Source organism: Octopus bimaculoides, chromosome 1, assembly GCF_046866305.1.
Source record: "Octopus bimaculoides isolate indiv1 chromosome 1, ASM4686630v1, whole genome shotgun sequence".
Classification (NCBI taxonomy): Eukaryota; Metazoa; Mollusca; class Cephalopoda; order Octopoda; family Octopodidae; genus Octopus; species Octopus bimaculoides.
Genome location: NC_142928.1, coordinates 174,748,347 through 174,761,650, shown reverse-complemented (window position 1 = coordinate 174,761,650; position 13,304 = coordinate 174,748,347). Strand labels below are relative to the sequence as shown.

Below are 13,304 nucleotides of genomic sequence, written 5' to 3'. Positions count from 1 at the left end.
TGATGATGCTGCTGCTTATAAAGATTTTTCCTTTTTCTTTTTTTTCTTCTGTTTTAATTTCCAGTTTGCAAAGCTGGCACGTGACTTAGAAATCCCTGAAATAGGTACAAGTAGTCAAGACTGGGGCCCATCACCTCATGACCCAATAGATGAGATAGCAGAAGCTACAGCTCGACTGGCTGCTGATGATTACTACGAGGAAGAAGATGAAGAACTTGATTTGCTCTAGTTTACCATTTTGGTGTTTCTTCAACAAAAAATTGTCTCTCGCTCTCTTCATCTTTCTTTGATTCTCTAGTTCTACAACTTGTCATTTTAATTGATTATCCATTAAATTATCTTTGATTCTCCACTCCGGTGTCAATGTTATGACCCTCAAATCCTTGTATTTCTTCAGACACACACTCATACATGGACTTAAATATATGTGCATGTTACACACACATGAACACTTACATGCATGCACACAGAAGTAGGAATACATGTGACAGTCTCATTCACATAGACATGCTATTTTTCATTTCTAATTTCTCTCTTACATGCATACTTAACATTATGCATGTGTGTGTGTGTAAGTGTGCGCATGCACTTTTAGTTATGTAAAAAAAATGTGAAATATTAACTGAATTGTAAACACAATATGTTAGAGTAAAATATTTATTATTTAAAAAATAGATTGACAGTTACAAATGAGATTTTTTAATAGCTTTGCAGAAACTAGCACTCTCTGAGTGAAACAGATAAAAACACACACGTGTGTGTGTGCACATGCATGCACCCATACACACACTCTTTTACTTCAGAAAATCTTATGTGGATGAATCTTAATGCAAGATGTGAAAATAACTGGATCATGTGTCAAATCTCTTAGATTTTCTTAACAATATCTAAGAACCTTTTATTTTTCCCTTTAAAAACAACTCACCTTCATATCTGTTTTGCTATTTCACATTATTACAATTGTTAATTAATTTGATATACTCAACTGAATGTTTTGAGTGCATGGTTAGAACTTACCAACATAGTTTGAATCCATATGCAATGTTCACATGTGGAAGAACTTGTTCAGTGTTCAGATATTTGCTGTTAATATTTTGCAGGATATATCAAAAGTTAAAATAGTGTGATTAATAGCTTCCACAAATTCAAATGCAATATTAATATAAAGTTGGAAGTGGACAAAGTTTGTGCATGGGATGGATCTAATTGAGGGAAAAAAATGGATGATGGTGTTATCAGTAAAAAATATATAAGAATTGATTTGAAAGTAATAAAATGAAGGAGAGTAGATGTATAATGTGATAAGATATAGGTAAGAAAAGGACTTGTCTTTAGATACTGTAATGGAATCTGATGGAAAAAGCTATTGCCATAAGCAGTTAGGTCAATATAGGTCTGTGAGTGGGTGTTTGTGAGTTATTGTGTGCATTTTCCCACACTAAACCTTTTGTCAATCCACTTCTTCCAATTTCAAAGAAATGCATTTATAAAATGGGACCAACAGAAGGAACGTAAAACAACTATCTTGAAGTTCTCTATTATATACTCTGTTTCTTAATTATGGGTGGTACCAATTGTTGTTTAGCTCCAGGCCTATGATCAAAGATATTCCAGTTGTGGCCATCCCATTTTTTTTTTAGGAGAATGTCCAGGACTACATTAACCAATGTATCCATTCCATATTTAAGATGGTGGATTACAAGCCAAAAATGATTAGGGAAGAAACTTAGTTTAAGCAGAGTTGATTTAATTTCATTGGTTTGTTTTCTTTCAAAGGAAAATATATTAAATTTCCTCAGGATGTTAATAATCATAATTTTATTTTGTAAACTCAGATACCATAACAGAAATCATACATTTGATGGAAGTGTGGAGGGATGACTAATATTTTCCTTCATCATTACTAATTTCCATCATGCTTCAAACATTGTAAAATTGAATTTTGTATGTAAGCACTGTTGCTCATAAGTTTAATTTATTTTATTGCAAGCTACAATGCTTAAATAATAACTCAATAATTGTACAGTATTATAATATTTTTTATAGATCTTTTTAAATTATTGTTGTTATCTGCTTAGAACTAGCAAGTTTGAAATGTTATGCAAAAGTGTTTTGCTGAAACAAAAATATTTTCTTTCAAGTATTTATCAAATGAGAATTTTAAACTTTTGTATGAAATTTATTATAGCAAACTTTTATAATTTTTTTATTTTTATTTATTGGCTGGATGCATTAAACAATCAATGTATCTGATTGATAAAGTTAATTAAAATATATTTCATTTGTATTTGCATGACCTCCATAAAATCAAACTCTATTTTCACTGATTATGATCGGTTATCATGTAGAATGTATTTTAAGGCATAAACACACATCTGTTTTATAGTTTTCTTTTTCTCAGTAATGATTGTGAGAAATGTTTCTTCTAAATCTTTTAGATCAAAATAACAGTTTCCTTTAAATATAGTAATGAATAGTTTTTTTAATGCAGTCCTTTAGTTTTCTTCCAAAGAACACTCAGATATTGAAAATAGGTGAGTCTGCTACAGGTTTTGAGTTTGGTAACCAAATGTAAGTTTAAATGTTTTCTTTGCAATATTACAATTGCAATTATTATAAATTACACGATTCAGACAAAAAAAAAAAGAGAAACATTATTTCCTTTTTTTCTTGATAAAAGACATGTCTATATTATGTAACCTTTCAAATTCTTTTATCTAATATAACTATGTAAAATATTTTTTTTTTTTTGTTAAAATGTATATAATATATTGTGCTTGTAAAAAACCGTTAAAATAAATGAATAATGAAAGACAAACATTTTAAATTATTTACACAATTCACTTGTAAAAAAAATAGTTGTTAGGTTAGCTTTCAACAACAATGACCGACCGAAGCACTTAAGATTTGATGACCGAAGCCATATAACTGTAAGTAGCTATCACAAGTTAGCTACAACATTGTAACATTAATGGGTGTTTTGACATGTTAGTGCAGAGTTCAATTGTCTCTATGGATCAAGCCTGGAGACTATTTCTATTGATACATTACATGAAAAAACTATCTTCATTAGGACCCAATAGATTATAAGAGTCACTAAGTCAAATGACTAATTATTAGTTTCTAAACACAGGTGTTGCAGAGTGACCATAACTAAGACACTTTTGTTAACCTTGACCAGCTTGTTTTAAATTAATACTAGAAATAGTTCACACCTGCAGGGATAAGGATTGTATTAGCTTTCAACACTGAGTTCAAACTTTCACATCCTTGAAAAGTCTTCAGATAATTTTCAATCTTGTGTATTTTACCCCAAGAAAATTATACATGTTATGTAATTTAATCAGGCACTGATTAAGGCTGGAGCTAGATCTGAAATTTTGGTGCTGCCAGGACTAAGCAATTGGACTTTGAAGTTACTGAAGCATGTTAAATGATAAACAAATCTTCTGCAAAATTTATTGACTATGGTTAAGAAAATGATAGGTAAAATATCTGTCTGTTACTAAGGCTAATATAATAACTACAAAATGGTTATTGATGTTTAGCCCACGGTCAGCCCAGATCAAGCAGACATCTGATCACAGGCATTCCAGCTCTGACCATCTTTTTGTATATCAGGGACTATACTACCCAATGCATTCATTTTTTTAAAGATGGAATGTAGTGATTCAAGAACGATTTGACTGCTGTTTTCAGCAGATCAGTTTACATGCGAGTAAACTTGAAGAGTAAAGTAATGTAATGAGTGACAAGTATGACTAGCATACTTAATTATTCATTGTTGCTAATGAACAATAATATGGAAGACTGGTTTACATAATTAGGAGATATATTTTGAATCAAAGTAAAAACTAAATTGGAAAAAATTACAGTAACCTCCATGGCTCAATAACTAAAGTACTAGTTTGATAACCTAATGATTGGCTATTTAGAGCCTCTTAAGAACGGTGATCAAAATACAAGAGTGATATACTTTGTCAAATTTACTGACATTTAAATTACTGAAATTCAGTTCATTTCTAGCCTAAAATATAATTTTTTTGTTTTTATACACACACACATAGTGTTAATGTTTGTTTTTATGTTCAGTTAAAAACTGAACATAAATACTAGGCTCCCACTGTAACTTTTTACTGTACAGTTTCATTCCTGTGTACCATGGCCTTTAATGGCCAACAACTTTTGCAACTGACTTGTGCTCTGCATTTTGAACAAATTAGCATTGTACATCCATATTAGAAAACCACTGTGAAGAATATATCTTCTCTAATAGTTGTCAAAGCCACTGTTTTGAAGGCAATATTTTCGTTTAAGTTTCGGTGGGGAGGGGTGGAAAAAAAACAACAAAAAACATTTTTGTATTAGGTGTAATTCTTTGGGATTAGCTTTGAAAGAAATGCATTAGTCATGGTATTTTTTAATGCAAGAATCAAGTTTGCAATATGTACATAGCAGCAACTTGGTATTCTGATAATCATTGAGAGGTATGAATGTTTTGTTACATCTTTCACACTGAAATCAATAGAAACATAAACATTTGAATCAAACAATCAGATCTTAAATGACTGTTATGTTATTTTTTTCTTAAACAAAAGGAATATATAATTTCTATGAGATTTAATATATCAAGAATAAATTAGTATAAAAATTGCCATCACAACATATTATCTGTAATATAAAGTCTAATATAAACCAGAAGTGTATGATTAAGTGGATTAGCAGTTATTGAATTATAAGTAGGAATTAGTCCTACTGTAGGTTTAATGTTTCAGTTTACTGGATAAGTATACATATCACTCTATTTGGCTCAGTTTACAAAGCTGGAGTATATAAAAATGCCTTCCAAAAAAGTTAGTTCAAACAGACTAGCATCTTATCCAGAGGAAGATTTGTTGCTTGTCTGCTTTATGTCACTGAACTCAGAGTGAAGTTCTTGCATAATGGAGTTTTGTAGTTAGCAAAATGATTAAATATGTAATTCTATTCATCTGAATAAGACTGGAGCCAATAAGGTAACCTTTGTGTGGTTGTTCAATTTGCTAGAAATAACAGCCAAATCTCCCTCACTATGCTCTAACATTTTAAAAATGAAGGACACATTAAATAATGTTCTACATCTTCAATAAAAATACAGAATGGCTCATTCCGACCTGAAAGGCATTCGTTGCAATGAATGTAAACACAGAATAACTTCACAAAATATATGTAAAATATATATGAAAAATATGTAAAATATTAAGACAATTGAAGAAAAATATCTACAATAAAATTCTAATTGATAAACATAAATTTTTTATTAAAACAAAACATACAGGTGAAGTAAATCTCATGGTGTGAAGAATCAACACAACACTACGTGCAGTTGTCATGGTAACAAGCTGTTAATGCCTTGCTGTCTGTTGATTGGCTAAAATTACCCAAATTTTCCCAACTTTAATTCCAAATAACATCAGGCACTTTAATTTACAAGATAAAGTAATTGGTTGATCGTAATCAAAATTCAGAGTTGTATCAATACACCAAAATTGAAAGCAATCTGAGCAAAATTAAAGGGGGATGATTTTGTGAATCAATTTAACTAGATCCCACTCTAATCCAAATGGTGTGTTCAGCCATGCCTCACAAACATAATTGCAAAGACGTTGCTGTGGAGAATGGTCAGCAACACTTGCTGCAATCGCCACCCCCACCTCATGGAGCTCATTTCTCAAACAGATTGGCACTTGTGCCAGTGGAGCACTAACAGCACCGTCCAAGCATGACCATTGCCAGAGCAGCTGTCTGGCTTCCGTGCCAGTGGCATGTAAATAGTACCATTTGAGCATGATCGTTACCAGCGTCGCCTTACTGGCACTTGTGCCGGTGGCACATGAAAAGAACATTCGAGCGAGGTCGTTGCCAGTGCCACTGGACTGGCTCCTGTGCAGGTAGCATGTAAAAGCACCATTTGAGTGTGGCCGTTGCCAGTACCGCCTGACTGGCCCTCATGCTGGTGGCACATAAAAGCACCCACTACACTCTCCGAGTGGTTGGCATTAGGAAGGGCATCCAGCTGTAGAAATTCTGCCAGATCAGATTGGAGCCTGGTGCAGCCAGTCCTCAGTCAAATCGTCCAACCCATGCTAGCATGGAAAGCGGATGTTAAACGATGATGATGGTGATGATGAGACCACTGTTGCCCTGATTTTGGGGAGGAAATCAGTAGTGTTGAGTCCAAGAACACCTAAAGTCTCATCTATGACTAGTACAAACAAATAACACCCAGTCAGGCTCCAGTATTTGTTTAACTTCCTCTCCTCTCTATTACAGGCAGTGACGCTTGGGTTTGCAGCCAATTTAGTAGAATTGCTTTTGCTTTCCGTATCGTCCCATTCACCCAAAAGAACTTGCTATAAAAGCAACATTTTTTAAAAAGGCATTTTTTTCTTTTCTATTCTGTAATCATTGATAAAAAATATGGATTTACTAGTTTCAGTAGTGTCTTAGATTTTTAATGTGGACACTCAAATTGAACAAAAGCAGTGTAACCTAAATTTTAATGATTTGATATGCTGGATGTGGAGAATGGTATTGGAGGTCTACAAAAAGAAGAAAAGTTAGTTTGTAGTGTTGATTTAAGTAACTTCCAGTGTCTTAGTGTTGATTGCATGACTCACAGAATCATTAGATAAAATATTTTGTAGTATATAAATAATGGCCCTTTACATTCTGAACTTGAATCCCACCAAAATCAACTTGTTACAAGCATTTTGTCTCATGAAAGCGGTTGTCTTTTTAATGGATAAGTAAATGTTGCCTTGGTTTTCAAAGAGGTAATAAGATTAACTTACCTGTAATATTCTAGGAATAAAATCATTTCCAGGTAGTAATGTTGATATGGAACTGATATTATCAATGTCCCAGATTCGGACAGTGCGGTCCTAACATTAGAATATAAGATGGTTATAAAAAAATAGTTTGGTATGGGAGTAATATGGACATGTAATATGAATATATGATTTGCATTCAGTTAAAATACATGTAACATGATATTGTTGGAAAATTAAAACAACACATCCTGGATAGATGAAAACACATCATATAGCAGGTAGGTGAAAATACATATAAAAATACATAAAGTGAATGGATGGTATGATTTGGGGGTAACAATCTATAATGTGAATATGTCATTCATTAGATAAAATATAAAGTTATTGTTTTTAGCCCCAGACCAACTTTGAATGAGCAGATCTATGATCAGCTCATTAGTCCCTACCAGAATACCTTTGATCTATGATCATAGGCATTCTCATAGGGATGACTATAACCCTTTCTTTTTCAGATACAGTGTATCTATGAGTGTCTTATCCAATGTATTCTTTAAGACAATAGAGTGTAATATGAAGGAGATTTGACTGCTATTTCCAGCAGGTTAAGTGATCTATAGAAGCTTCCTTGTTGGTTCAATACCCAGATAATATAAAACAAATGTATTATTAAAGAGTGTCAGTTTTCTATTATAAAGGGACAAAAAAAATTAATTGGATCTGTGATCAAGATACTTAATTCATAAATCGCCCTGTCCACCAAGTAACACAAAATTTTATTAAGCAACATCAGTATTGCAAAAGCTATTAGTGACTTTCATAGCTTATAAGACAATTTAACTCCTTCACTACGAGTCTGAAGAAACCACTCCAATACTTAAACCAGAAGGCCCCAATCATCTCCGGATTCTGCTTCTTGTTATAGATTTTGTGTTAAACTCTATACTAAATACATGACACCACAAAATGGATATCTTCCTTAACTATGAGCAATAGCAACCATTTCTGGAAAAGAACAGAAGAGATTGTCGAGATAGTAAAATTCCTGACTGAATTTAGTCAGCAATAAAATAACAAAATACATTGATGTATTACAAGAACATGAACTGTCTAACATGCTGATGGTCTTTTTAGGGGAACATAATGTAGAATATTTTTGTGTGTTCCACTGTCTAGATTTGTGAGCTTTAGTCTCATGTTGGTAACACTTATATTATGTATAGGGTCTGTAAGTGTTCAGAGCTGAAGTAATTTTCAACTTTAAAGAGCAAGACTAGCCTCTATAGATGTATGGTTGCAATGGAAGGTTATAAAAAGAATTCAATATTATAAATAAAATTATTAACAAAATAAATTTTTAAACTAAAGGTTTTCCAAGATCAAATTACATTTTTTTTTCTTTTTGCAAGCAGAAATAATATCAAAATTGATATATACAGGTTTAATTGTAGTTGGGAAGATAGAATATTAAGATATCAAGCTAAATGAAATATTTTAAAGGGTAAATAATCCATTTCCTTTTTGTTTAAGGAATTAAGGAAGTCCAGTCTAAATGAAGGTAACCACCCTCCACCTTTCCCACCACTCTGATGTAACTGTCTCTGCCCTCTTCTTCTTCCAGCTCACTTTTACTTTCACAATCTTTCTCAGACATTATACGGTGAAATAACATTTTGATAAGGTTTCTTACCCGAGAACAGGAAAGTATAGAACGCTGGGATTTACCAATATCAACACTATGAACCCAATTAATATGTTCCTGAAAGATAAAAGGGTTTTCATAGATTATTGCCACTCAAAATTTTAAAGATTAAATTAGAACCACCATTACCACTATGCAACAGCCCTCACCTTCAGGACACTGTAGCACTTCAAGTCAATTGGCAGATATGAGCTAATTATTATCCCCACCCCCACCCCCATCAAAAGGATCTTATCAGCTTTAAAGAATCAGCCTTCCACTGATTAACCAAAATGCAATATTCTCACAAACAAAGCTTCCACATTTGCTGCCAGCTTTACAACCAACTTCACATTAGATACATCTCTAGAACCATCTCTCTCCAGCTGTGTCTTTTACTGGAGTTTTCATCGCTATGGGCTTGGGCCAGCTGCACAGTTTTCCAGCCCACATGCAAGATATTTTTACAAGACACCGCTTGTATGGATGGCCATTGGCTCACAATGAGCTCATCCATCCTTTCACAGGTCTTTAGTCCTGCTAGCTTTCTACAATACTCTTCTCACTTGGCAAGCCAGGAAGAGGAGTCAGTTTAGTCACCCACCACCCTGCCATGAAATGGAGTGCTGAATTACATGGTACTAGTAGCAGGATTTTACTGATCTGATCTATATGAAGCTAATCAATATTTGCATATAAACAACAAGTGCAAAAGGGTCTCTGATCAATTCAAACCAAAAGGTCACCATTCCTGACAAAGTCCTTCCATTACTCTCAAAGTGGCCCAGAGCTAGATACTATCCCCAACGATTTCTTCAAGCTTTCCATCTCTTTCCAGGGATCTATTCCTATTTTGAAAACAAGCCCTGCCAACTATCAATCTATTGTTCTCACTTTGAACATCTCAAAGACAATGGAGTCATAAAACCAGATCTACTAGGGTCACGCTTTCTTATGTCACTCACCAGTGAGCTCTCCGCCCCAATAAATTTGGTGAAAACAATGTTCTGGCCCTAGACATTAGCAAGGAATTTGATTATGTCTAACATCCAAATCTTGAGGGAAGATTACCTTCTTAAAGATTCTATCTGTCTCTTGTCTCTTCGGCTTCCTCTCAAGTTACACTATTGCAGTGTGTGCTCATGGAGTTCTCTCTGACTCATACTCCATCAACTTTGGTATGCCCAATGGTTGGATTTTGTCCTTCACATTCTTCCTTAAATGCATCAAAACCTACTTTCCATTACGACTAACAACACCCTTTATTTCTCCCTAACTTACTGCCTTCAAGTGTTATCCACACGTAACCTTGACACTTTACACCAAATCTACAAAGGTTCCATAAACAGAGACCTTGAAAACACTTTACACTGGGGTCATGTTGAACTTGTCTCTTTCAACAACACAAGATAATCCCTCGCAGTACATATCAAGAAAACAATATCATACCTCAACCCTAAATACAAACAACATGCAACTAAAAACCTGAAATATACTGCAAATACTACTTTGCAAAGGTCATAGCTACAGTTCCATCTCCCTGACCAAACCAACAAAAAGTAATTAAATAAAATAAAAATAGCATTAAACTCATCATCATGATTATCATACCACTCCTACTATAACTACAATCACTAACATTACCGCACCCACCTAGTAGTATTATTATTATTATTATTATTATTATTATTATTATTATTATTATTATCATTATACCACTACTTCAGCTATCACTACAACAACTATCAACATAACTACACTCATCATTGCTGTCACCACCACCAACATTATCTTTACTATACTTCTTCCACTACTATTAATATAACCAATCATCTCTACTATGCCTCTAGTCATGGCTGTCATTATGATTATCTTCCCAGTCAACACTACCAATACTTCTATCATAAGCATTATCACTACCACTACCACAGGACATTAAGAGAATGGATACATGTCCAAAGTGTCACAATGCATCCCATAAAATTAATTACTGCTCAGTTGGTTGGAGGCTAACCAAGCCCTGCTCTTTAGTTTGTTGGAGGCATGCTACATCATCATCATTATCATCATCGTTTAACGTCCGCTTTCCATGCTAGCATGGGTTGGACGATTTGACTGAGGACTGGTGAACCAGGTGGTTACACCAGGCTCCAATCTGATCTGGCAGAGTTTCTACAGCTGGATGCCCTTTACATCTAGAATAATAAACCAGAGGGCCTAGTCTTTCAGTTGTCTACCTGTGATAATCAATCAGAAATGATTTAGGACTATACAACAAGAACAGCAACAATACTAACATTCCAATCAATATCATCCCCCCCCCCCCCCATAATTATCATCAATATCATCATAAATGTATTTTTCAATTAGCTGTACACACACACACACACACACACAAATACACGAAGAGAATAATAAATTTAAAACTACTTACAGTTAATCTATATTGCTCCCTATTTTCAGTAAGATCCCACAAGATGATTAAATTGTCATAACCCCCTGTCACAAGCCATTTTCCTGTAAAAGACAAAATCTAGTAGCAGAGGTTGTTGGAACAAGATTCAGTTACAAAAATCACTGATAAGAAAATAAACATGATAGAATGCAAAGTTGTTTTGAAATACTAATGATGGTTAAAAAAACAAACAAACAAATTTGTAGAAGTTGTCTCTTGTAAAACTAGGCTTTTTTCTTATATTTTTCCATTTTTTTATTCTAAGAATTGAGAATAAGACATTCTTCATTACACTTTTCAAGTATCAGTGAAAGGAATCTCTTTTTAGCAGAAAACCTTAGCATAGGCTATAGCTTGAATACATGCCATATGCTGTCATGTACATACACACATGTCAGAATGGGATAAGGCGGTGAGCTGGCAGAAATGTTAGCATGCCGGGCGAAATGCTTAGTGGTATTTCGTCTGCCATTACGTTCTGAGTTCAAATTCCGCCGAGGTTGACTCTGCCTTTCATCCTTTCGGGGTCGATAAATTAAGTACCAGTTACTCACTGGGATTGATGTAATCGACTTAATCCCTTTGTCTGTCCTTGTTTTTCCCCTCTATGTTTAGCCCCTTGTGGGCAATAAAGAAATAAGAATGGGATAACAGGCTACAGTTGTTTGGATGCTGACACTTTGGTATTCAGCCTGTTTTGGCAATAGTACTTTTTGGAACTGGAGGCAAACACACACACAGAAATATTAAAACATCTGATGCCAAATAAGTCCATGTTGAATCAGCAATGTCAAACAAGTGACATCAAAATGGCTCTGCCAAAACATACTCCAAATATGTACATACAAGGATTCTCAATACAAATATACTACTCAAAGCAAACAATTGCTGATGGGGGAAGTTATGCTAAAAACCTATCCAATAGCACTAACAATACAAGTGACATGAAATCATAACAGGAAAGTATTGAAATCAAGCCACAGAATCATGTAACCTGGAACTTGACACATATATATACATTTGTATGCATTTCATAATCACTGTTATCATCCCCATTTAACATTTGCTTTCCATACCGGATGGGTTGGATTGTTCCACAGGAAATGGCAAGTCAAAAGTCTGCACCAATCCTTGCTGTCTGCCTTGGCATGTATGGCTGTTTGTGTGTGTGTGTGTGTGTGTGTGTGTGTGTGTGTGTGTTGCTAGATCGCCTGTGCCTTATGTTCTTGAGCAAAACACTTCATCTCATGTTACTGTGGTCACTTTGACATCTGATGTGTGAAACAACATGCACTTGTACAGGCAATGTTGATTTGATAGAGGGAGTAAGCTAACATCATCATCATCAACCATACTGGCATTGGTTGGATGGCTTGACAGGAACTGGCAAGGCTAGGGGCCACACCAGGCTCCATAGTCTGTTTTGACTTGGTTTCTGCAGCTGGATGCCCTTCCTAGTGCCAACCACTCCACAAAGTGTATTGGGTGCTTTTCATGTGGCTCTGTCACATTCAATCCCTATAAACAAATCATCTGTGCAAGATGTTCAGCAAGAAGTTGCAGAACTGTCTTTCTCAAATTCGAGAGACTACCATTAATAACTAATCATCATCATCATCATCATTTAAAATCCTCCTCCCATGCTGACATGGGTTAGATTGTAGGTGCAGGCATGGCTGTGTGATTAGGAAACTTGCTTCCCTGCTACATGGTTTCAGGTTCAGTCCCACTGCATGGCAAGTGTCTTCTGTTATAACTTTGGACTGACTGAAACTTTTTGACTGAATTTGGTAGGCGGAAGCTATTGTCGTGTGCGTACATGTGTGTCTAAGTGCTTGTGCTTCCTATCATTAATAACTAATGTATGCATATATAAGTGCAGACATGGTTGTGGAGATGTAGTCATGGTTGTGTAGTTAACAAGTTAGCTTTGCAGTTTGCGTGGTTTCAGGTTCAGTCACAGTAAAGTGGCTAGTCTCTCCTACTATAGCCCTAGATTGACCAAAGCTTTATATGTGAATTTGGGAGACAGAAACTGGAAAGAAGTTTACAAAGGATTCACAGCAGAAGTAATGGGAAAAAGAGCAGCAGCAGTAGTTTTACAAACAATAATGCTGTGTAACACAATTTTTCTCCTTGGGTAACAACTTATGTCCTATTTGCTTACTCCTACAAAGTATGAAAAATGGCTAATATTTCCTTTAAACTTTACTTTTGTTGTGATATTTATTCAAATCCCAAAGAATCCTTCTCGACATATGGCTATGATGCTCCCCGACTACTCCTGCTCATCATCAGAGATGCACATATTGTCAGTCACTAAGGGACATGCTCAAGTGGTTAAGGTCAAGCAACTGAC

The 13,304-nt window shown here is 34.7% G+C and overlaps 2 protein-coding genes across 4 annotated transcripts in view; one reads left to right on the top strand and one right to left on the bottom strand.

Annotated features, from left to right (window-relative positions):
- LOC106867665 (gamma-soluble NSF attachment protein) overlaps positions 1–2,818 on the top strand; it is a 31,832-nt gene extending 29,014 nt beyond the window's left edge. The window contains exon 10 of the mRNA XM_014912602.3: positions 65–2,818. Coding sequence (XP_014768088.1) covers positions 65–229 — 165 coding nt within the window. The 3' untranslated portion in view covers positions 230–2,818. The remainder of the gene's footprint in view (positions 1–64) is intronic.
- Positions 2,819–2,951: 133 nt separating this feature from the next.
- The window catches only part of LOC106867669 (WD repeat domain-containing protein 83 homolog), a 43,924-nt gene continuing 33,571 nt past the window's right edge, over positions 2,952–13,304 (bottom strand). For all 3 annotated transcript variants that reach the window (XM_089364957.1, XM_089364874.1, XM_089364901.1), the window contains 4 exons: positions 10,925–11,007; positions 8,500–8,568; positions 6,834–6,923; positions 2,952–4,515 (listed from right to left, as the gene is read on the bottom strand). In XM_089364957.1, the coding sequence (XP_089221083.1) occupies positions 4,405–4,515; positions 6,834–6,923; positions 8,500–8,568; positions 10,925–11,007 (353 nt within the window). In that variant the 3' untranslated portion in view covers positions 2,952–4,404. The remainder of the gene's footprint in view (positions 4,516–6,833; positions 6,924–8,499; positions 8,569–10,924; positions 11,008–13,304) is intronic.